We start from the raw sequence: 25,346 nt of genomic DNA on the forward strand, positions 1-25,346 counted from the left end.
TGGGTTACTGTGGGGCTAAGTTGTCTGGATTGGGGTCAATGTATTGTGATTGAGTCTGTGTTTGTGAGAGTAAATGAACGTGGGTCCAAGAGTTTCATATTCTAAATGCACTTTGTGGAGGGTATTTTACCCACAAGTCAACATTTACCTGGATCCAAGATCATTGGCCACTTGTACTATGGCTTACTAACAAAAACTGTGTGTTTGTTTTTTGTTTTGGGGGGGTTCCACTGGAAACCCTGGAGGGTCTAATACTTGGATTACAACTCTTCTATTTATATAATGTATAGTGATTTTTATGGACATACTGCTTCACTACTCCAGCATAAAACATTGGTAATAATAACTAACCTACTAGTTTCATAGGTCTACTTTAAAGCTGGGCATTTCATGACCAAAAAATGCCTCGCTTCCAGTCCAACAATCACGTTCAGCCAAGCGATTATAAAAAGAGAAATAATGTCTTCATAGGACTGATAGTATATTGTATATAATGAAATTCATGTCAACTCCCAAATCTAAATAGTCCTCTGAACAAAATGTACATATTACACATGCCTCTTACCTTGGCATTGTATTATTAGACAGATGTTTTATGGTGAGACACAATATTCAGATAGGTCATAAAAGTACTTTTTGTTATATTTTCATTTCTGCATTTATACTTTATTTCATGTTGTGTTTGAAAGTTTTTTTTTAATGATTTATTGCTCTAGGATTCCTTGTATACAGTACTTTGCTGACTAATCATAAGGACTATAATCACAACAGAAAATCATCAAGAAACGTAATGAATACCACATGAAAACTCTTGACCACAGGCATCTGATATAAAAGGATGGAAGAAATTACACACCTTGGTGATGGACCACTAGACTAGAGGATTGTGCAGTTGACAAAATTTACTGTGGGGGGGTGTGGGGGTAGTAAGGCATTAAGCCTATGTAGCCTATGGCCATTGTTGTTTGCACCTAGCTGTACAGGGTGTATTATACGAAAGCTGATGAAACCTGTAGAAGATTAAGCCTTGAATATAGTTCATGCTTATCCAGATGTTTTGTAACTAGATGCATGGGTGTTATTATTGCATCATCTCTGTACCAACAATATACAATATATTTTATACACAAATAAATGTCATTTGTAATGACTGAATTGTCTTACTTTTATTGTATTGGTACAAAATGCTATGCACTCTGCAGAGCAGGGCTGGATAAGTTTCAATACCTCACTCTCATTTGTGATATACATATTGGTTTGCAATTCTGTGTGACTTTATCTTTGACTCCGCAAGGCTCAGTTGGCTCTAGTGCTCGATGCTAATGTATATAAGAAATAATGTAGGCCTACTGTGGACAGAGACATGTATTTTAGTACCGAGATCAGAGTTTTTATTTTATTTTAGATTCAGTATGGAACATTTGTCAGTCACCAATGCTTGCATTCATTCATTCATCTCTGTTCATTTTCCTATTCCTATTGACCAACACAAATGAATTTATCATGATGAATAGTTAAATTCATGACCTTTACCAGAAACATACACTTTGAAAAGAGGTTACTAACCATAAACCTACAATACATCTTACAGAATTAAAAAGTAGTGAAAACTACGTTGATCTTTAGCAGTCCAGAAGTAATAATGAACAAAGGAAGATGATTTTATATGTAAATGAAATTAGTGTGATCTTAATCTAGTCAAAGGAAGCATGCAGCCTGAAGCTCAGTTTGGCATCATTGCCTTAAGGTGGGTTAGTGTTGACGGCATGGTGGAAAGAAACAACCAAACAATGCCCACAAGTACTTTAAAGTATACAAAGATTTTACTCTGCAAACGTCTAATCTTCACAAGCCTCATTTGCTAATTTGTCCAGGGCTTCTCCATCAAAGCGAAGCATGTGCCACCCTTCACTGGCAGTAAGGTCCTGAGCTCCTTTTGCAACATAGAAGTCTAGAGAGGGAGTGTTCCAGTCCAACACCGACAGCTGCAGCCTCACACACTGCTTCTCTTTCCCCACCTAAGCAAACAAAATGGTACATTAGTACCTTGTGAGAGCTGCAGCATGTCGCACGTCATGTTTAGCACCAGTATTATTGGCCTAGCACCTTTAAGTGCACACAATGTTAAAGAAGTCCATAGTATTTCTATGTAATTGCAGAGAATTCAAGACATTATCCGAGTCTCAAGGTCTGTGTGAGCCTTGTGCGCCCTCTGGTGAGTAGTTCAGAGGATGCACTTTGACTTAAGCCCAATTTATGCTTTGTCTGCTGACACTTTTGAAACGGTCGCCGACAGAAATGAGGACTTGAGTCAACACTTTCAAGTGTCGGCGAGCAGTGTCTGCTACCTGGTGAAATGTCTAGTGATGCTGACTATGTCACGATGTGTCGCGCAAGTCTGATTGGCTATATAGATGGCACGCGCTTGACTTCCTTGTTTTGGTTTTCACTCGATTGAAATGAATGAACGTGTCCCCGCTATTTTTATCAGCCTGTCCTTGATGTATGACTTCGTGAAAATCACAAAGAACGAGAGAGGAGGTGAGTTGTGTGTCGTTTATATGCGGCTGCAGCCAAGTACGTTACATCTTGCCTCCGAGGTGGTTTCATTGTGCGTTCCTCTTCTCTTGGCTGTCTGCTTATAGCGTTCGAGTGTCACGTGACCGTTGAACCGAGGCGAACATTCACTGAAGTATAAATGCAACACCATGAGCGAGTGAGCGACACTTTCTTTTTCGTCTGCGACCATGTGCTGAGCGACACTTTCTAATAAGTATAAATTAAGCTTTTAGACTGCTTATGTTTGTAGTGTAATGTATGCTACCACCATACATATGGCCCATTTCCACCGCTGGTATTAGCGTGGCCCGCCTGGCTCAACTCGCTTTTTTGTATCATTCCACCGGTCAAAAACCGGGACAGCCTGGGTTGAGTCATGCTACTTTTAGTACCACATCTGTCGAGGTTCTAGCGCTGTGGACCAGATACCATACAGTGACGTGAAAACACTGCAGACGACTGATTGGTCAGGCAGAATCGTGTTTACTGTGCCTACTGTCAATGATGGACACCAGTTTAGTCTTTTGTCTTGCTGCCTTCGGCTCTGGTGAAATTAAATCGATCTCCTTGCTCAACCTTAACATGACGGTGTTTTTTAATTGTTTTGAGAGAGAAAAGTCCGCTGCTCGGGAACCCCTTGTAGGGGTTTAGCCGCGGCTTTTCCTGGTGAGAGTGGCTCTTCGCCCCGTAGTGTAAGCCCCGTCCCCCGTGCAGCGCATGCATGTAAATAACAACAAATTGATATGCATTCTCCTAGCCAATGTTCTCATTTGCCCATGTAGGTCATATAGAGGCACCAGTATTTCATAACCAGTTTAAAAGTTCCATGTATGGATTTAATTTTAATGTTATATGTTATAGCCTACTTCCTGGTATGGTCGCAGTGACTACTGACTGAGCACCAAAGTCACGCCGGCTAAAGTCACGTCCTCTCCTGCATTCAACATACAACCAATTGATTGACAGCAAGCCAGCAACCCTTCGCGAAGACCCGAGTCTGGTCATGACATGGGGACGACAATTTTGATGACAGGTGTTTTAACCAATCAGAATTCCATTGAGTTGTGGGGTTAGCCAATCACAATTAGTTGAGTTGTGGGTGGGATATTTTCCAGGCATTCGCGAATACAAACCAACCAGGAGACGAGACGAAGCACAAGGACGGAGGAGTTTATGATGTTGTGGTTGTGATGAAGTAGCAAATAGCCAGCAGTGTTACTGACAGTAACAGTAATACTGTTACTGTGTTACTGACAGTCTGTCAGTATGTCACTGTCACTGTCATGGATGTCACTTCTAGTGACAGTGACATCCATTTGTTTATGCAATGTCATTCTCATAGCTGAGAGGAGTTAGTGGAGTAATTATTGTGTGTAACGATACAGCGACCTAAAGAACCTGGCTGTGGAAGACAACTCATAATAGTCCGCCCTCACCAATGCATAAAGACGCACGCAGTGTGCACAGTGACCTCAGACTTGCACGTACAGTAGGCTATATATATACTGTGTGTGTGTGTGTGGGGGGGGGGGGGTTACGGCATAGAAGGCCCGGTTCTGATAGGCACGGTTCGCCACTGGAGTAAGGCCAAGTAAGAGTAGAGCCGTACTGTGCTGTTATATGTGGTGGAAATTTGCGTAAGCCTAGGGGTACATGGGGGTACTACAGTGAGTACTTGAGAGAAAGTCGAAAGTGGAAGCATGTTAAAATAAATCATTAAAATAAATGAAACATTAAGATAAATCTGCCCATGAGGCACTAATTGCAACTCTTTCACATCATTTTTTAGTTTGTAATATTATATTCTTCAAAAGGTGGGTTATAATTCATTGCATCATGATATAGCTTTGTCTTGTAGTTTTCTAAGCAAAATGTTGTAGTCGGGTAAAGGGGGTACTTGGATTCAGAAATCAGGGAAAGGGGGTACTGAAACCAAAAATGTTTGAGAACCACTGACATACTGTAAGCTTCAGATTACTGTGTCACAACTGAGGTTGATGCACATCTCTTAGTGAGCCAAGGAGCCTAACTTGCTCCATTTATCCACATAAGACCCCTGTTTCTACATTTCCTTTTCAGACACCTGCTCAGACATAAGAATGTTTCCCAGTTAAGTAAACCACCCTAACCTGTCTACTATTTTTGCTTGACACCGTAACCGTAATGTGAATATTTCTGTCCTAACCAGATCAAATACAGTCCATAACTCCCTAATAAGACATGTATAACTTCAAGTAACCTGAAGCATGCATTGTTTTTTGTTTTGTTTTATGTATTGTCGTCGTTTTGTTTTATGGGTTGTCCTTATTTTAAAGTATTTTATGTGTTCTTTTGAAGTGTGTTCTCTGTTCTGCTATATGTACAGTATGTATTACTGTTCCTGTTTTCATGTATAGTGTCTTTTGTAGCTGTCATTACACCTGCCCAGGGATTGTAGTTGAAAATTATCAGGATGGAAACTGGCACATTTAGAGAAATGTCTATTAATGTGCACTGCTCCTGTAACTCTAACCTGTATAAATAAATAAATAAATAAATAAACTTTGCAACTTTCAAAGTGACACAGGTGGCCACATAGTACAATGGTGCATTTTTGTGGGATCACTCCTGAAAACCCTATTTGCTAAGACACTATAGTTGAATCCTGGTGACTAGAATTTAGATCTTACTCATAATCTTACAGATAAATGAGCAAACCTACACATCTCTGTATGTATGCATCTCCGTTTCAATTTCCCTTGGACATTGTCGGCCTGACAGCATTCCTATTTGGCACGGGTACCGGCAGAGGTCCCGAGCAGACGGTGACAGGGCCGAATTTTCTAATTAGGTAATTAGGGCTGACTAAGGCTACGTTCACACAGCAAACCTTAGTGCTCGAATCAGATTTTTTGATCAGGTCAGATTTTTTGTGTGGCTGTTCACACAGACTTTTTAAAAATGGCCCATATCAGACTCCAGTGTGAACAGATTGCGGACCTGAAGTGACCCGCATGCGCAGAAGAACAACAAGAACGTCACACGCAGCACACTGCTGTTCTATGTAAACCCAGAAGAAGACGGCAGTAAATATGGCGGTAGCTGACGATGTTGTTTCATCTGTTGTTTACGGTGTAATTTACAAGTTATTGTGGAGTGGAAGCAGATGATAGCGAGGAGGAGGAGAAAGAGAGCCAACATTTTAATGATGGCCTTCTGTGGAGCAATAGCTGCTACTTCTTGCTAATACTTATAAGGTCTAAAACCTCACTGTCCCTCCACTGATTAGCTCCCTCACAGCTGTCCTTCATGTTTGTAATCACAATCTGCCCGTTTAGTACTCCCTCCTCCCGCCAGCGCAGAATAGTGACGAATTTTGCTCTGGAATGATGTAAAAGTCACATTGAAGTCTGATATTGTACCTCGTTGGCTTTTTAATCTATTGTTTTATTGCACTATATTGCTTTTCTTGCCTTGCTTTTCTTACCTATGTAAAGCACTCTGTGCATTTGTGCTGTGAAGGGCGCTATATAAATAAAGATTGACTTACTTACTTACTTACTTATATGGGCCAGATGTCTGTTCACACCAAAGTCACATTCCAAAACATCACATTCGAATCTGATGTTTTTCCACATTTGAAAGTAGCCCAGGTCGTCTTTAAAAAAGTAACTTTCAATGTGACTTGTACTGTTCACACAGTCATGAAAAAGAATGACCTGAGTCACTTAGGGGGAAAAAGATCAGATTTGAGCACTAAGGTTTGCTGTGTGAACGTAGCCTAAATGGCCAAAAATTGCTAATTAGTGGCCAACATGAGTGAACACAGGTTCAGCACCATGGAGAGCTCCATTCATTAGCTACTGATGGAGCACACCTGAGCGGAGTTGGAATCAGCCAAGGAAGTGGACTATGAAAGCCTTCTGGGATGAGAGAGGAGAGGCTGCATGCCCACTCTGTGAGCAAGGCCTGACTAAATGGCCAGTGATCGTGTGCTCCAACGGGTTCATGTGCTCCAACGGGTTCACTGTAGTGAATCTAGAATAGGGGTGTCGCGGTACGTGTATTCGTCCCGTGAAGCCACGGTTCAGTGCGTGAAGCGACACGACGAATACGTTGAATCCAGAAGGTGGTGGTAAAGCACCTAAACGCTGTTTGAACGCCATAAACGCCACAGGAGAAGACACACCAAAACAACACAAGGGCCATAGAAATCCGCGTTCACTGAATGGAACGTTTTGTGGAGAGGAAGCATTACCGGGGGTCCTCCAGCGTGTTCACAAGCCGTAGCTTCCATGCTACTTCACAAAACCACAACAACATTGAAGCGTCCAGCTGCCCCCCCTTTACCGTCGTCAAAAAAGCGAGTGCAGAGCAGAATCCTAATGACTTTTATGACTCAGGCGATAAACTGTTTTGCAAATTCTGTCAACATCAAGCCAATGAGGTAAGCTTGCTAATGTAACGTTACGTAGCCACGACGCGCAACTATAAAAGGACTTTCTTTTAGTCCTTTATAGTTGCGCGTCACGGCTAAACGTTACATAACACTGACAAAGTTGTTAACTTGTAACCGAACGTAATCATTATGGTAAACAAAACTCACATCCAATAACGTTAGCCTACTTACTTGGGAAAGTGAAAGCTGTCTGACAGCGGGGGAGGGGTGGGTGGGAGTATTAGGCTCCTCCACATGCACTCTCTTTACAAACTTGTGTACAATAAAGATTTAAAGTGGGGGGAAATGCCTTTGCCCTGTCAAACAGCTGGAATACAGACATCTGAGAGGGAGGCGCAACCCACACTTTGAAAATCGCTGCTCTAGAGTAAAACCTTTTTGTGTGGATTACCTAGATCTTATTAAATTGTGGACATTTATTAATTTCCACTTATTAGACACTATTTCTGATGGTAAAATTAGCATAAAAAGCAAAACAGAGAATTCAGAAAAATTCAAAGGGAAAAAACTGAATTTGGGATTTGTTGCTTTTTTTTCTCCATTGTACCGTATTCGTACCGAACCGTGACCCCAAAACCGAGGTACGTACCGAACCGTGACTTTTGTGTACCGTGACACCCCTAATATAGAAGGCACAGTACGGACACTACTGAAAAGCAGTTTCCTTGTGGCTTTAAAGGATAATTTTGTTTTTTTTCAACCTGGTCAAGTACTCACCGAGATAGCCTTGTTTACAGCTGGAGCAATGTGCTCAAACAACTACACAGTGTACTAGGGTTGGCACGATGGACGATGGCATCGACCATCGTGATGGGCTGACCCCCCATCGACCTCTGAGCCTTCTACATCGGATCATCGTAATTCATTATCTGTTCGAATTAAAATTGTGCCGTTTTAATAATAAAAGAGGCCAAGTCCACTTACCGTGACGCGCGGGCGGCATTAAACAAGCGCACCCAGTTCACTTCAGGGAAGCCTCCCCTCCCCCTCCTCCGCACCACTGCTTCTCTGAACAGGGGGCGCTTGTTTAATGTCGCCGGGGCATCCCCCGCGCGTGTCGTCTGTGTTTTTAAGTTTAAGTTTTAAGACAAAGAAGAAACTTCACTTTCTTTCCTGTTTTCAACCCAAAGTGAGTACAAGTCTTCAACCGTGAATTTAACTCGCCTGTTTCCAAAGTGAAAGTTGGAGTCGCTCCATATAGATACAGCAGCTGCGTTTCTCTAGCCATTTCTCCTAAACTCTCTCTCATTACATTAGGTTCAAAAGCCCACGCGAATCTAACGTTATATCAGCCAGTAATTCGGTCGGTTTTCTGCCAGCTAGTTAAATTCAACACACACACGTTGTTGGTGAGTAACGTTAATGTTAGTTTTGCGCCGTTCAAATTGCTATAGTGACAGCCACTGCCCACTTCAGTCGCCTGGCTCTGTGCTGTAGCACAGAGCAGAGGCTAATAGCCTATTCAAGCCCGCTGGTATCATGTAGAGCTCAGGCTCAGCTGTCCTGTTAACGTGAACGCATTACAGCAACGCAGTGACTTAATAAATAATTAATTATTCCCCCAACCCCCACCCCAATGACGATGCCATCGTGCAAAACGATGTTTCACTGTAAAACAATCACGATGGGGATTTTGGTGACATCGCACAACCCTACAGTGTACTGTACAGGGCAAGCTCGCACCGCATCGTCAATATACGTTCGCTAATAAAACTGCTTGTTTTGCCGGCTGGGAGGCTCAAACTGTCAATAGTGCCTGGCAACATGGAAATGACTCTATATATATAGCTGATTGATGGATAGTTTCCCATTCAGTCTAGGGCTGCTCGATAAATCGATTTTGAATTGAATTAATTAGTTAGGACGATGTTAAAAAAATGAAAATCGTAAAATTGATTTACACTTTAACTAGGGTAATTACGTTACGGGGGGGCGGCTCTCTCTCATGTACGCGTGCTGCTACTCGTCCCTTCTCCCCGCTGTAAAGTCTCTCTGGAGGCTGTGACTACTGCTGGCTACTAAAGACAGCAGCAATGAACTTATTTCAACACCTCCAAAAAGCACAGAGTGTGAGCACTGAGCAGTGTGTTGCACTGCGGGCTGTGCAAGAGAACGATTACCACAACACACACACGCGCACACGAACAAAGACGTTATTACCGGACGCTGGAATGTTGCCTTTATAGTTCACATAACAACAAAACAACACGTGAGGCCACCAAGTAACGTTACCAGGACAGGAATCACCTCCAAAAGAGCACCGAGTGCCCAATCAAATCCACCAGTGTCAATTGACTGCAGGTTAGCAAGCAACAGCCAGGAAGTTAGGCATAGCAAGTAATACCCCGTTCAAGACAACTCGGACCGCCGTAAAATATGGGTTCCGACCTGTAAAAAGTGAATTGAACGGTCGTCCAGGCCAGAATTACAGCTCGGAAATTCGGGTATCATTCAGAGCTCCGGTTTCTCCGAGTTGACGTCACAGCCACATCAAAATGGCTACTTGCATCATTAATGATAATCACAGAATTATTATAAAGACGTTTGTTGACGTTTTAACACACAAGTTGAGTTCTTAATTATGTAATGTTAACGTTTCATATGTGTTTGTATCATCTGTTTCGCTCTGTGTGAAATTCAGCATGTTCGGTTAGCATTGTTCGCTAGTAGGTAGCTACCATGCTATAGCAACAGTTTGGGCTTTCCCCCCGAGCGGGAGGTGCAGCGTGAACGCAAATCTGTCCAGGGTGGAGGTTCCGTGTTGAAACCTCCGGCGGGCCGAGTTGTCATGAATGCGGTATTAGGCTAAAACAGGAAGTTGGGTTGTTCTGCCTTCAGAGTAAAAGCGTAATTTGTTACTTATGAAAAAAAGAGAAAAAAGAGCTCTGCAGGGCAACAAATGTTTAGAGAAGTATAATAGTATTAAAAAATCTAAATCGAAAATCGAGTTTTGAGAGAAAAAATCGTCAATTAAATTTTTAGGCAAAATCGAACAGCCCTAATTCAGTCCCTCTGTTTTTGGCAACTTTGGTGGTGACACAGCGCGAGCTTCACTGTCTTCTTGCTGGTTGCCCCGACACGCTGCACGCCGCCTCGCTCAGCTGGTTCTGCTTGCGGGCTGTCGGCACATAGACGGAGCACCCGTCGCCTCCTTTCTTTCTCCTCGCATAGAGTCGACTCCTACATGAATATTATTTTCCGGGGCGTACGAGCAGGCCAGGAGAAAGAGAGGAACAGACAGGGGCAGCTTGCCCTGTGTAGTTGTTTGAGCACATTGCTCCAGCTGTAAACAAGGCTATCTCGGTGAGTACTCGACCAATTTGAAAAAAATATGTCACGATGAGTTTATTAGACATACAGTGTGGAAAATAGGGTCCAGGTTGAAAAAAACCTGAAATTCTCCTTTAAAAGAAGCGGTAAGTAAAACACTGATGACTGAAAACATTCTTACCTGAGCTACTTTGCTCATTAAACCCTTGCCAATGCCTTTTCCTATAGAGAAGAACACAAACAAAACAAATGTAAGTTTTAGAGTTTAGAGTATCTCATTCTGTACAATGTACAGAATATCAAACATGTGGACATTAGACTGTCTTTATTTTAGTCTTTTCAAGCTTTGCACCAATGCTCACTTTACCTCTGAACTCTGGCATCACATACAGATCCTCCATGAACACGGACGGGCCCTTCCATGTGCTGTAAGTGTAAAAGAAAAGGGCATACCCGACGACTGTGTGTCCTGTATGGGCACAAAGACAGGTCATAACAAATACAAGCAGGAAAAATAATTAAATAAATACAAATATAGTGTGCACAGGAGTGGCTGTCCGGCTGCCAAATGCTCAACTAAAATGTCACCTGCTGAGTATTTGCTAACATAGCCATGCATTGGTAATGTGAGAAATAGTTACGGTTTAGGTGACAAATAGATGTGGATTTGAACGTAAGCGAGATAATAAATGGGCCTGATTGAGATTTTACCTTCTTTAGTTTTATTTTCCTCAGATACTTCTGCAACAAGGCATTGGAAGAAGGGGTTTTGGCAGAACCCATCACGCTCCAGTTCTGAGGTAAAACAAGGAAGAAGATCCTGATTTACTTGCACATGAGAACATCTCATTGACTTTACACTGGAAGTAACACCCTTGAAAACCACAAGCATCTACAGTATATGACTCCCATCACAGCCTGTGATGGAGGCAGTGTCACTCTGGCAAATTCCACTCCCAGCTGCATAGAAATGTTTGTCGAGAGGCAACAGAGTTTCACCCCATATATTCTGCAAATCTATAACCTCATGTCCTGTCCTCATCAACAGAACGGCTGTGATAAGTGCATTGGGATGCAAGTGTCTTGGATATTACTCTTTATCAACGTCATAACAAATTCCATTGCCTTTCCAAATCTGTGAATTTGGCATTAAATTAGGCAGTATGGAATACATGGTTGAAGTAAATGAGAACAAAGAAGGGTCCGAGTTATCATTCCAGTCGGCTCTGCGTGTTTTTCTCACAACTAAACGACCAAGAGTTCAGTACAAAAATCAGTTTGAAAGTCAAACAAAATGTCTCCCCAACAACATGAAAAGGATAGGTAGGCTATATTTTGTGCAGAGTCTTGGTCTGTCTGGATTATTTATGTTCACTGTTGCATTGAAGTTTACCCCCTCCTCCATGGAACCAACTGTAAATCCCATGACTGTTACTTAATTAGTCCACTCCATTTATCACAATATTACAATATTGCACTACTAGTATTAATTAATACACAGGACAAGATGTTACTATCCCTTGTGCCAAAATCCGAGGAAAAACACATTTAGAAGCCCAATCCAGAATAAAACAAGCTAACAGGCTAACAAACTAATAAACAAGACACAAATCACCAGTTACCTACCCTAGCCAACAGCAGTATGAAGCATGTCATTGGGGTTTTCAAGTGGGCACCTTCCTTCACCGACGTTTCGTTAAGTTAGGCCCACGACACCTCAAGAAGGCTTAACGGTGTAATCCAGCGTCCTGGAAACACCCCCCTCCATGCTACCACCGCACAACTGCATATTACCTCACTAGCTAAGCCTAGCTATCCAGGTCGGTTCGGTATGACATTCCTGACTACACCACCACTGTCAATGATTCAGCCCTGTTGATGCGGACCGTTAATCATGACCAACAACAAACAATCCCTAACTACACCACCACTGTCAATGATTCAGCCCTGTTGATGCGGACCGTTAATCATGACCAACAACAAACAATCCCTAACTACACCACCACCGTCAATGATTCAGCCCTGTTGATGCGGACCGTTAATCATGACCAACAACAAACAATCAATCTGACCTTAGCGAGCTCCCCAGCTAGCATGTTTCCTCCTTATCCACAGCCATTCACTTGCTCGTTCTGCTGCCTGAGACATGTTGCTAACCGCAAGTTTCAGGCTCCGTCCCCGAATGCCCAACTCAGTTAGTAAGGCAATAACGGACTTTGCCACAAAACCACGGCAGCCCACCTCTACAGGCCACACTCGAGCCCTCCAACCTCGCTGCTCTGCCTCTGCTGCCATTTCAGCATACCTAGCTTTCTTGCGCTCATAAGCCTCCTCAACTCGATCTTCCCACGGGACTGTGAGTTCGATAAAATAAACTCTCTTCTCTACCTCAGACCACAGTAACAAGTCCGGACGTAGCCGGGTGCTAACTATATATGCTGGGATGACTAGCTGTTCATTCAAGTCAACCCTCATTTCCCAGGCTCCACCTACACTTAGCTGCCCTAACTTGTGCCTGACCTTAATTGGTCTAATCTTTTCTCCCTCACGTACAAATTTGATCTGTCTAGTCTCTTTGCTAGCAACTAGAGAATTTACTTCTAGCCGCTTTTCCTCAACTGCAGCTGCCAAACATTTCAACACCTGGTTGTGACGCCAGGTGTATCGCCCCTGGGAGAGACTGACCTTACACCCTGACAGTATATGCCTCAATGTACATACACTAGAACACAACGGGCAGGCACCATCCTCGCCCAACCACTGATTTAAGTTCTGGGGAGATGGCAGCACATCATAAGTAGCCCCTAGAATAAATCTAATTCTGCTGGCCTCCATGCTCCACAACTCTCTCCACTTCAACTTTCTCTTCTCTACACTCTCCCAGTTCACCCACTGTCCTTGCTTTGCCTGCGACACTGCCTTAGTACATCTTACTGCCTCCTCTTGCCTATGTACTTCTTCAACTACCATCTTCCTCTTTTCTATTACTGATGCCTTGTTCCACACAGGTTTCCCTATGCACAACCCTAAGCCTCCACGCCCATGCTGCACCTGACCTATGATATCCCTATGTCTAAGAGCTGACTGTGCTTGCTGTACTGCCTCCTTTGGGTTCCACTTCCTCCCTGTTTTAACTGTGGGCGCTACACTCCTAACCACTGGATCCTTTGACTGAGTCAGAGTCATTTCCAGTCTAACCTTAGCACACTTGAACTCCTCTGTCAGGCTAGATAATGGCAATTCCAATATGCCTTTCCCATATAAGGCTACACTGCTTAGGCAGCGTGGGACTCCGAGCCATTTTCTAATGAATGAGTTAATCATCCTTTCTAGCTTTTCTACCTTTGAAAGGGGAACCTCATACACTGTCAGTGGCCACATCAACCGAGGCAACAATCCAAACTGCAAACACCACAACTTTAACTTTCCTGGGAGCCCTGACTTGTCTATACTTGAAATACCTTGAATCATTTCCTGCCTCACCTCCTCAAACTGTCCCTTATCACTGAGACTTGCATCATACCATCTTCCCAAACTCTTGACTGGTTTCTCTAACACTGTAGGCACCACCTCATCATTTATAACAAACTTCTTACCTACTACCCTCCCTTTAATGATTGAAATACTCCTGGACTTACTTGGCTTCACTTTCATTCTAGCCCACTGCAGATTACTATTTAACTTATCCAACAATCTGCTAGTACATGGAGCGGTTGACGTCATAGTCGTCATGTCATCCATGTATGCCCTAATTGGAGGGAGCCGCAGCCCTCCCTGCAGCCTTTCTCCACCCACTACCCATTTTGAAGCCCTAATAATGATCTCCATTGCCATGGTAAAAGCTAATGGGGAAATTGTACACCCTGCCATAATGCCTATCTCCAGCTGCTGCCAAGCTGTAGTGTACTCTGCTGTGGTAAAGCAGAGTTGAATATCTAAGAAGTAGGCTTTAACTAAGCTCTTTATACTACCTGGCACTCTAAAGAAATCAAAGGCCTCCCATAACAGACTATGCGGCACTGACCCGAAAGCATTAGCCAGGTCCAAGAATACTACATGCAGGTCTCTCTTCTCACGCCTAGCTGACTGGATTTGGTGCCAGATCATGCTGGTGTGCTCTAAGCACCCGGAGAAGCCGGGAATTCCAGCCTTTTGCACCGAAGTATCTATTAGCCTATTCTTTTCTAGATAACTAGACAGCCTCTGTGCCACAACACTAAAGAAAACCTTCCCTTCAACATTAAGTAGACTGATAGGTCTAAACTGACTTATCTCTAACGAGTCCCTTTCTTTAGGAATGAAGATTCCCCCTGCTCTACGCCACGCCTTAGGAATAACCTGCTTCTTCCAGACTACCTTCATCAGCTTCCATAGAAACTGCAACACATCTGGAGCACTCTTATACAGCCGGTAGGGGACTCCATTAGGACCCGGGGCTGAAGAGGCCCTTGCACGTCTCACTACTTCTTGAACTTCTTTCCACCTTGGTGGGCTATCATCACACTGGCTCTCTATTTCACCAATAGGTGGAATATCAGCTGGGACTGTCATCTCTCTAAACCTTTCCCTATCTTTGTGAACCTCCTCCAAATATTCCTCAAGCTTCTGCTTAGGTACCATAAGGCTACCATTCTTTTCCTTACTAAACAATGACTTCACAAATCTAAATGGATCCTTATAGAATGCTATTCTAGCTCTCTCTTTCTTTTTCCTATTTTTCCTAATGCTCTCTGCTCTTCTTAAAACTGCCAACCGATCCCTCACATCTGACTGCAAGCAATCAATGCCTTCCTTCTCAACCTCTGTAGCTTTTCTCCACTGCCTCTTAAGCTGTCTTCTCTCCTGGATAAGTCTATCTATCTCTTGTTGGCGCCTAGATTTAACTACCTCACCCTCTAGTTTCTTCCTTTTCTCAAAGACGCCAAACCTTTCCTTACCATAATCATAAATACAATCTCCCATTTTCTCCAACTTACTCTCAGCAGTTCCTTTAAGCTTCTCTAACATCCTAACCAAATCACTATTGATATCTTCCCACTTCCTACTTTCCGCTGCACCTGGCCACTTAACTCTAGGCTTCTGACCGCTAATCTTCTCCCTTTTTGGCTGGCTGGCCTCTCTGCTTTCCTCGGTGCTAGGACCTGCCTCAACATCAGGGGTGCTGATGTCCTGCGAGCTGTGGGTTACTTCCTGTCGCTGGACTTCACCCGACTGACTTGATAAACTTCTTAAGAAATAATTATCAATGCGGGGTCCCTGTGTTCCCTCTACCAAGCACCTCTTCCTGCCTTGATGGATTCTAATGCCCCTCAAAGTTGTTACCTTCTGCCAGCCACACAAGCAAACCTGACGCTTCTTCCCATCTACATCTGAACTAGTGGCTTCCACTGACATGTTTTCCCTACTCATAGTCAAGTCCGTTCCAGAGTCAATAACCGTGTCAACCATAGGTGAGTCATCTTCCGCCCCCGCTCTCGCAGACTCTAGGGGTGTTTTTTCATAATTCTGTTTCGTAGCAAGTTTGGGTGTAACCAATGGCCTATTGGCCTTGGCTACTGCCACAATGAGCAGCTAACCCATTGCAGCCCCGATGGGGTCTAATCCCTCCTGTCAGCTGTCTTTCCATGCTGTCACTAGGTCTTTCCCTAGTTGTCAGCTGCACTATTCACAACAGTCACTAGCCTAAGCTAGCTTTAGTATTAATTAATACACAGGACAAGATGTTACTATCCCTTGTGCCAAAATCCGAGGAAAAACACATTTAGAAGCCCAATCCAGAATAAAACAAGCTAACAGGCTATATATATACTTATAATATGTATGCTCAAGTCTTTGGCCTCAGGAATCATGTCTATACTCTGTAAAATGCATTTATTTAATCTTAATCAGTATAACATTGCATGGTGCCAATGCAGTGCTGGAAACTGAAGACTCTCTACAGCAGAGGTTCTCAAATGTTTTTCAGCCAAGGACCACTTACAAGATAGAAAATATACCGGGGACCCCCTCGTTTTGATTTGTGATTTTGGGCTAAGCTTAATTGTTTCCACGGTAACATGCTTGACTTTTAAATTGATAGGTTTGTTAGATTAGAATGTAATCCATGAACCATTTTAGATTTAAAGCATACAATGTTTTCGTTGAACTATGAAGCTTTTGAAACAAAAAAAAGTTTATATTTTTATTTTCCTGAAAACTTTTCGCGGACCCCCTGGCAAAGTGCCACGGACCCCCATTTGAGAACCACTGTGTCTACAGCAGTACTATTGAATGTACCGGTAATGTTGCCTGTAGTGTGAATGTGAGGTTTACTTTTATTGTTCCCCCGGCTGTGCCAAGCCAGTAACGTTACTTGTTGTATTATCATGTCTAACATTATATCAACATCAATAATCTGCAGGCTAGGGAAATAGGCTAAAGTGATTCTGATTCTTTAAAAAATAAAGCAATATGATACCTTGACACCACCAAAAACAAAAATAGCTATCAAGATGATATTTTAACTACATTGTTCAATCCTACTATATCACCCACATTTACATTATGTAAATGTCCCCACGACTGGTAACCATTTGGCCAACCGTGATTATTTGTAACTGGACTTTTCTATATGCTTCTGTTGTTTTATTACTGGACTATTCTTTACGCTTCTGTTATTTGCCTCGTTAAAATGCAACGGTGCAAAATTACCTTTATGGGATATCTTCACCTGATCGGGCATTTTTTCATATACAGCCAAGTCCTATAATAAAAGTAAAGATCAAATAAGAATCTGCGTGTCTGAAGCAGACATACTATAGATACTGTTTAACTCACTCACTGTGATTCACAGTGTGAATGTAACTGTGAATGTAGCCGCGACGCGCAACTATAAAGGACTTTTCTTTACTAGGCACGCTTGATCCCTAGGCTCGTCCGCTATGCGGGCTCGCCTGCCCTGCACCTTGCCGAGCTGGACCTGCAGCTCGCATAGGCTGCGCGGTCGAGCCCTGACTGCTCCTTGATGGCATACTTCAGGGATGCTGGATCACCTGTCCTGGAGCTGGCAACATACAGCTGCTGTCACCATTTATGACATCACTGCATCATCACTGGGATTTTGTGTGAGTGAGTGAATTTATGACATCACTGATGATGTCATCAGTGGGATTTATGACATCACTGATGATCTCATCAGTGGGACAGAGAGAAACAGACAGGGCCCTAGTTCCCGTTTATATACTGATTATAGTTGCGCTCGACTCGCCCTGTAATCAGGGAAACCTGCACACTCGCTGCTGCAGAATCTTCATAACATGCAATCTCAAATAAAAAGTATGCACCTTGTTGCCATGGGTGTAGTCTCAACGCCAGACCCATGAGAGTTCTTAAACCGATACACTAGTTACTGCATGCTGCAGAAGTATGCGGAGCGCAGCGATTCAACGTTATATTTGAGTCTGGGGAGAGACTACCACGGGTGTTCTGAAATAGTCCATAGATTAAACTATGGACTATTTCAGAACAAACAAACCGTGGATGGGGAGACAACACCCGTGGCAACAAGGTGCGTACTTTTTATTTGAGATTAGTGCATGTTATGAAAATTCCGGGCAGCGAGTGTGCAGGATTCCCTGATTACAGGGGGAAGGTCGAGCGCAACTATAAAGGTTGGAAAGTCCTTTATAGTTGCGCGGCGCGGCTACTGTGAATGTAACAATGAAACGTGGAGCCAAGTTACAGTAGTAAAAACACCGGCTAGGCGGCATAGGACTCACCATTATCATCCTGGATATGTCTTTGCAGTCATGTTGTGTAACAGCGCGTATTTTGAAAATCATATTTGCAGACACAAAAAAGTACGCTCGTTAATAATCGATACCGACAGTGAGAGTTCACAAAATCACAGACCTTCGCCCGCTAAGGTAGCTTTTCCCATGTGTGCTTCTTCTTCTTCTTCTTCTTTGGGTTTTTATGGCGGTTGGCATCCTGAAATGTTGCATTACCGCCACCTACTGGTGGTGCTAAATCTACATAGCGCAAATTACAACTATGTCAACAAAAAGTCCACCCAAAATGCTCCCATTCACCATTCCCATGTGTGCTGCAGCTGTGCTACACAGGCATGTACACAGGCCAAGTGCATGGCCAAGTGCAGCTGCTCCTTCTTCATCTTCTTTTGATTTGATTGGCGTTGCAACAAGCTCAGAGGTGCATTACCGCCACCTACCGGACTGGATGGTGGGACATTAGCTTAGCAGGTAGTAGGTTAGGCAGGCAGTACTTGGCAGAGGAAGAAGGAGAAGGAGAATAGAAGGAGGGGGACGAAAATATTCTCTGAGAATCAGAATCACTTTTATTGCCACAGTATGCAAGTTGCATACGAGGAATTTGTCTTAGGCCATGTTCACATTACAGCCAAATCCGATTTGCTGATAAAGTCATTAAGATACTCAACACTTTTTTCACTTTTTTCTGCTTAAAATCAATATATATTGGAAATTAGCTGTGTTCTTGATGAATCCAGGTAAAAGTCCTGACATTTACTCATTCCTCATCTCTTCTCACATACCTATGCAGTTCCATACAATCCAAAAAGGCAAAAGGCCAGCTGTAGACTCACATTTCCCTCTCTTTCTTTTTTTATGACTTGTATTTTATTCAAGTTTTCTTCTCTCTCTTTCTATTGGCAGAGCTCTTGATCAGTGATGTAGCTTGATCAGTGACATCACCAAACCCAGCCCGCCCATCTCTTGTGCCTAGGCCCCTCCCAGCCAAAGTTTATGAAAGTGGCTGCACACCACGCTGGGCCTATGGAGTGTGGAGAATTGTTGAATAGAGAGAGAGAGAGATTTGTGGAGCGTTTTGATTAGAGTGCATAGTGTAAATTGTAGTATTTAGTAGTTTATGTTTAGTTTTAGAGTACTTCAGATAGCCTAGGTTGTGTTTGTTTGTTTGTAAAATAAATAAATAAATGTTAGTCTGTTTGCATAGGTACAGTATGTGAGAAGAGATGAGGAATTACTCAGTTTTACAGTAAATGTCAGGACTTTGACCTGGATTCATCAAGAACACAGCTAATTTCCAATATATATTGATTTTCATATTGATAATCATCATTATCTTGATTGGTTTCCCAAATCTGATTTGGAAGTGTGTCCGCACTGCCACAAATCAGATTTTCAAGTCGGATCTGTGTGTCCCTACGGAAGCCGAGAACGGACACGTGTTTATTTTTAATTTTTATGACTGTTTTATATCATGATAACGACTTATTATTTCATTATCTCGAGATAACATAATCCGTTTTCTCGTGATAACGACTTATTTCATTATCTCTATATAACAATTTTCATTGTTGTTTTTTTGTTTTTGTTTTTTTCATTATGCTTGGGAAGCCTGTGCACTCTTTCAGCACCATGGAGCTGTCCAGGTAGTGTTGATTAGGGACAATAACCAACTAACTGGGGGGTTAGATCACCATATGATTCCTGAGCGCGGCGCACGCTGGTGCTCACCGCTCCCCCAGGGGATGGGTCAAATATGGAGAACAAATTTCACACATTGTGTGACAATCAGTGGGACTTTACCTTTACCTTTACCTTAACTAGTGTTAATATGAGTGTTCTTCCTGCGCCTGTTATGTTTTGATCTAAAGCCATAGTCGGCTCATTAATTCACAATTTATTTCATTTCAAATGCATGGGAATATTACTGCATATGCGCCGGTGCGTGCCCTTTCAGCAGGCTATAGGTGCTGGTCTGCAGACTGCTTTGTTTATGGGGCAGTTTGTATCAGATGCTGTTACTCATCTTGCATTCCATAAAGTTCAATAATCATGAATTTACTGCATGGAATTCCTGGAATGCACTTTTATGCACACACTCATCTTATATTTAAGCCTATGGTGATGAGGCTCATTCTCTGCTTTAACGTCACTTTACGCACCCCGCTATAGCCTATCTTGGGGACCATAATATTGATTGATCACACACTAGGTCTGATTATGATGTCCTGGCGGGATGGCAGGTTGCATCCGATTATCTTCTCAGCACAACGGATGATGCACTGCAGTCTGTTTATGTCCTTGAGAGTGGCAGCAGCATACCAGACAGTGATGGAGGAGGTGAGGATGTACTCTAGACCAGTGGTTCTCAACTGGTGTAGCCTCAGGACCCACTATTTTCCTTGTCATGAAGTCACGACCCAAATTTCAGATTTTTTTTAAACCACTCAAATGTATTGCACAAAAAATAGCGCATTCATTTAATACACAATGCCTTCATGCACTGGTATAAACCTCAAATGAACAAAAAAATGCAACAGAAGTGCAACTAGGGCTAAAAACCAATTGAAATAAGGCAGACTTGAATTACAGGCCTATATGTTTTTAAATTTAAACAAGTCAAACTGGTCATGCTCAGAAAGTCTTATTTGAACTGTATGAAATATGAAATAAAAGGCAGACTTATCTTGAATTACATGCCTATATGTTTTTAAACAAGTTAATAATAATAATAATAATAATAATAATAATAATAATAATAATAATAATAATAATAATAATAATAATAATAATAATAATAAAGGTAATAATAATAATAATAATAATAATATTAAAAACAAGTTAACCTGGTCATGCTAATCCAGTTTCAATAGTCTGAATTTAACTAATATGAAATAAAAAGGAATCACAGGCAGGCTATATGGTTTTTAGTGACTGGTCATAACTTTTAATTAAACTGGGGCCATGCTAATCCAGTTTCAATCATCTGAATTGAACTCAAATTAAATATGAAATGAAAAGGCAGACTTCTCTTGAATTACAGGCAGAGCATATGCTTCAGCTTGTTAAACAAGTAAAACTGGTCAGGCTAATCCAGTTTCAATAATCTGAATTTAACTCAAATGAAGTATGAAAAAAAGAAAAAAAAATTGGCCAATGTCCACGACCCAATCAAAACGGCCCCGCGACCCGAAGGTCGCGACCCACCAGTTGAGAAACGCTGCTCTAGACTACGTCTACGATGGAGGTGTAGAAGTGCACCATGGTGGCCTTGGCACTTTGAATTTCTTCAGTTGTCGTACAAAGTACATCCTCTGATGTGTCTTCTTGGTGAGAGCTTTGATGTTCAGCTCCCATTTTAGGTCATGGCTGATGATGGTCCCCAGGAAGCGGAAGGACTCCAGTGTTGACTGGGGAGTCACCCAGGGTGATGGGGGAAGGTGGGGCTGGGTTCCTCCTGTAATCTACAATCATCTCCATTGTGTTTTCAGCATTTAACACCAGGTTGTTTTGATTGCACCAAGTCACCAGGTGGTCGACCTCCTGCCTCAGTGGTCCCTGGAGAAGTGGGTAGACTGTAATTTACACCCCCCTTCCTGGCCGCTTTTTGATATATCAGTATATAAATGGGAGCTGGGGCTCTGTTTGTTTCTCTGTCCCACAGTGATTGTCCCACTGTGATGTCATAAATCCCACTGTGAAGGACTGTATGAAGGACTGTGTGAAGGATGAGGTAGATGGCTGAATCAGATAGTTTGACTATCTACTGTGGAGTGTCGATAAGGACACGGTAGGCAGGTATACGTTTAATAACGTTTATTCAGGTTCCAGGTAGGCACAGAGTATGTACATTGTACATTGTATGGTTGCTGAAATAAAATAACAACAGAATAGAATATCAGTACTTTGTAACAAAACGGATACCTAACGTATTGTAAACTATGGTGAAAGAAATGAAAGGAAGTGAACTACCATTTAGACCAAATATCACAGAAAACATTAACAGAGCATCACAGTAATACTATAGAAATACTAGGCATATTACCGAAACATCACAGAAATAACATAGATATATAGTAGACACTTGCCAGCATACAGGTCTATGCATGTAACACACAGCCAACCCATCACCAGAGGCTAATAAATACAAATCTTCAATGTTAGGCTAACTTAGCTCGTAATGCTAAGCTAACATGCTAATGAAAATAGGAAATGACAAAATTCGACAAGTGTAGCTTATTTCCCAGTGTATTCCAAGTAAATTAAGCTGCTAGCCAAAATCAGCTAACATGCTAACCTGCTAATATGCTAATTAGCATGCACGGTTAATTGACAAACTAAAGGCGAATAAATCTTATTCTCGTCAAAAACCCAATAACTAAGGTGACACTCGATAGAACTTCGACAAATATAATTCACAACATGACAAATATACAAATTATCCATCAAATGATGAAGAACTTCAACTTACATTCTCCATGAACGCATACAGGCTGTTACTCTGTCAGGTGAAAAGGCAAACTGACTATTATAGAGCACATGTGGGATAAGGCCCCTCTATAGGCGACCGAACTATGCCTGAGTAAAATAAACAATAACCAATTAAAGAGACAGTACCACTGGCGGCCTCCAGAGGGCACTGAAAGGATACTTTGTAGTGACCTAGTCACACTTTCTTACAGCCGCCCCCAAATTTAGGATAAATTTGTCCATGAAAAAGAGTGACTAATCAGGGGGGTTACTTGTAGTTTCCGGTAGGGGAGGCAGTTCAACAAGACGTGTGACAGGCCGAGTGTATGTTCTGTCTTTTGTCCTCACATCTGCCACTCGAATCCGTCCATCGCTGCCAGGGTAGACTCGATCCACCTTACCAACCGGCCACAGAGCCCTGGGCAGTTGGGGGTCCACAATCATCACAGTGCTGTAGGTTTGGAGTGTCCCACTGCCATTTCTGCCTGGATTGTAAGGATGGCAGGTAGTCCTTTGTGAACCGGGTCCAGAATTGGTCAGCGAGGACCTGACTGTGTCGCCATTGACGCCGACCAAGTAGCTCTGTATCTGCATACACCACTTGGGGTAAGGAAGGGTCCGGCCGCCCCATTAGGAGAATGTTCGGAGTGATGGGGTCTGGGTCAGAGATGTCAGCAGAGGTGTACCCGAGTGGCTTCGAATTCAGGATACCCTCAATCTCCACCAGTACTGTCCTTAGTACCTCCTCAGTTACTGACTGGGCACCCAGGGTCACATGTAGGGCATTCTTGAGGGTCCGGATTTCTCTCTCCCAAACACCACCGAAGTGGGGCGCGTTTGGCGGATTAAATCGGAAATGGATCTGCTGCTTTGCAAGTTCGGCTTGTAGGTCAGGGGCCAGGTTGGAAAAGGCTTCCCGTAACTCCCTTTCACCTCCTTTAAAATTTGTGCCTTGGTCAGAGATGATCTCGAAGGCTTTCCTCTTCTGGCAATGAATCACCGTAGCGACATCAGGAAGGCGTCTGTATCCATGTGGCCAAGGAGATCCAGATACACTGCTCTGGTGGTGAGGCATTTGAAAATAATACCCCACCTCTTCTCTGTTCTGCGGCAGAGTTTCACTGCGTAGGGGCCAAAACAATCTACTCCTGACGAATAGAATGCTGGCTTGTGAAGGCGAAGTCGAGCAGATGGCAAGTCTGCCATTTTAGGTGTCTTGACCTTGGCCCGCCATAGCTGGCATTCAAAGCATCCATGTTGGAATTGACGAACAGCTTGCCTTCCCCTTAGCACCCAGTACTTCCTCCGCAATTCAGAGAAGACCCTCTCGAAGCCTGGATGACGCACCTTCTCATCAACATCCTGAATGAGGAGCTTTGTTGGATGTTTGAAACTGGATGTTTGGGGTCCAAAACTATGGGATGTAGGGAGTCTGCATCAAGCTGGTCAGCCTGTCGTAAGCGTCCTCCTACTCTGATCAGCTGAGAAGTGCTGTCCAGTTCAGGGGCAAGACAAATAAGCCTGCTGTTAGGGGGCACAGGCTTGCCTGCCTTTAAGCAGGTAATTTCCTCCTTGAAGCTGTGCACCTGCGCTTTCTGCAGAATGATCCTCTCGGCTTCCCGAAAATCCTCTGCAGTAGGAGAACTAGGTGGATCTGCCGCCCCGTGAATGACCCGCGCCGTGGCTTCTAGCAAGATTTGGAAGGAAGTGAACTGGCTGGCTTCTGGATATGCTGGAGTCGTAGTGGTCTGGGTCAGTCCACAAAAGACTGATTTACGTAGTTCCTCCTTGGTATCCGCTTCTTCCCCGGTAGGTTTCTGGGGCCACTGAGCAAGGGGCTGTTGCAGGAATGGTGGTCCATCATGCCACCTGTTCGGGGGACTCAAGTCTAGGAGAGATTTGCCTCTGGTTAGGTCATCTGCCGGGTTGATAGCTGAATCGACGTAACCCCAGGTGCACTGCGAGGTGAGCTCCTGGATCTCTGCTATTCTGGTTCCTACAAATACCTTATACCTGCAGGAGTCAGAGTTGATCCAAAGCAATACAGCGGTGGAGTCTGACCAGAGAAAGGTGTTCTCTATCGGCAAGGTAAGTTCTCCGTGCAGCATGTGAGCCAACTGAGCTCCACTAAGGGCTGCACTGAGCTCTAGCCTGGGCATGGATAGTTGGCGCATCTTGGCAGCGGAGGTAAGCGACAGAACCGTAGGCACGTTCCGAAGCATCACAGAAACCATGGAGTTGTCGACTGCTTTCCTCCAATCCATGATGTCGAGCCACAGTGATCTTCGATAGATCCTGCAGTTCTGCTTCCCAGCAGTTCCATTCTTGCAACAAGGTGTCGGGAAGAAGGGGGTCGTCCCATCCCCGGTCTTTGTCCCATAAGCGCTGGACCAGTATTTTAGGCCGGGTGGTATAGGGGGTAATATAACCCAGTGGGTCATACTGGCTAGCTAGCACCCGGTAAATGTTGCGCATGGTGGGTTGGTCATAACTGACAGGACGATGGCGGTAGGTCAGGGTGTCCGATTCACAGTGCCAGCAGAGACCAAGAGTCAGCTCTTGTGGATCGGTCTTGTTCTGCGAGAGCCACAGTTCACTACTGTCAGACCTAGCTTCCTTTGGGAGGTGGCTGATCACTGTGGGTAGGTTGCTGGCCCATTGTCGAAGGTCGAAACCTCCTGTAGCAAGTAGCGCCCTCAGCTTGTCAAGGAGGTGGCATGCGGCATCGGCAGTCAGGAAGCTCTGTAAGCAATTATCGACGTAAAAACACTTCTCTACGGAGAAGCGGACGTCCTCGTCTGGTCGACTGTTGTCTAAGACATGTTTCTGTACCGCATAGGTAG

General features: G+C 43.4%; 1 protein-coding gene across 1 annotated transcript; it reads right to left on the reverse strand.

Moving 5' to 3' along the window:
- Positions 1-1,663: 1,663 nt before the first annotated feature.
- Positions 1,664-18,158, reverse strand: sat2b (spermidine/spermine N1-acetyltransferase family member 2b). The gene is made up of 6 exons (XM_083634994.1): positions 18,025-18,158; positions 16,958-17,009; positions 10,979-11,062; positions 10,635-10,736; positions 10,449-10,489; positions 1,664-2,018 (listed from the first exon to the last, which is right to left on the reverse strand). Exons 1-6 carry the CDS (start codon positions 18,085-18,087, stop codon positions 1,839-1,841), a joined length of 522 nt encoding a protein of 173 aa, XP_083491120.1. The 5' UTR covers positions 18,088-18,158; the 3' UTR covers positions 1,664-1,838.
- Positions 18,159-25,346: the final 7,188 nt, after the last annotated feature.

This window comes from Poromitra crassiceps (assembly GCF_964638095.1).
Source record: "Poromitra crassiceps genome assembly, chromosome: 1".
Lineage (NCBI taxonomy): Eukaryota > Metazoa > Chordata > Actinopteri > Beryciformes > Melamphaidae > Poromitra > Poromitra crassiceps.

Excerpts from the sequence above, each read along its gene's own strand:
- sat2b (XM_083634994.1), bottom strand. The coding sequence starts at position 18,087 with ATGATTTTCAAAATACGCGCTGTTACACAACATGACTGCAAAGACATA. Across the intron at positions 11,063-16,957 it reads GGTGAAGATATCCCATAAAG|AACTGGAGCGTGATGGGTTC; the intron begins GTAATTTTGCAC and ends GTTTTACCTCAG. Across the intron at positions 10,490-10,634 it reads TGTGATGCCAGAGTTCAGAG|GAAAAGGCATTGGCAAGGGT; the intron begins GTAAAGTGAGCA and ends TCTTCTCTATAG.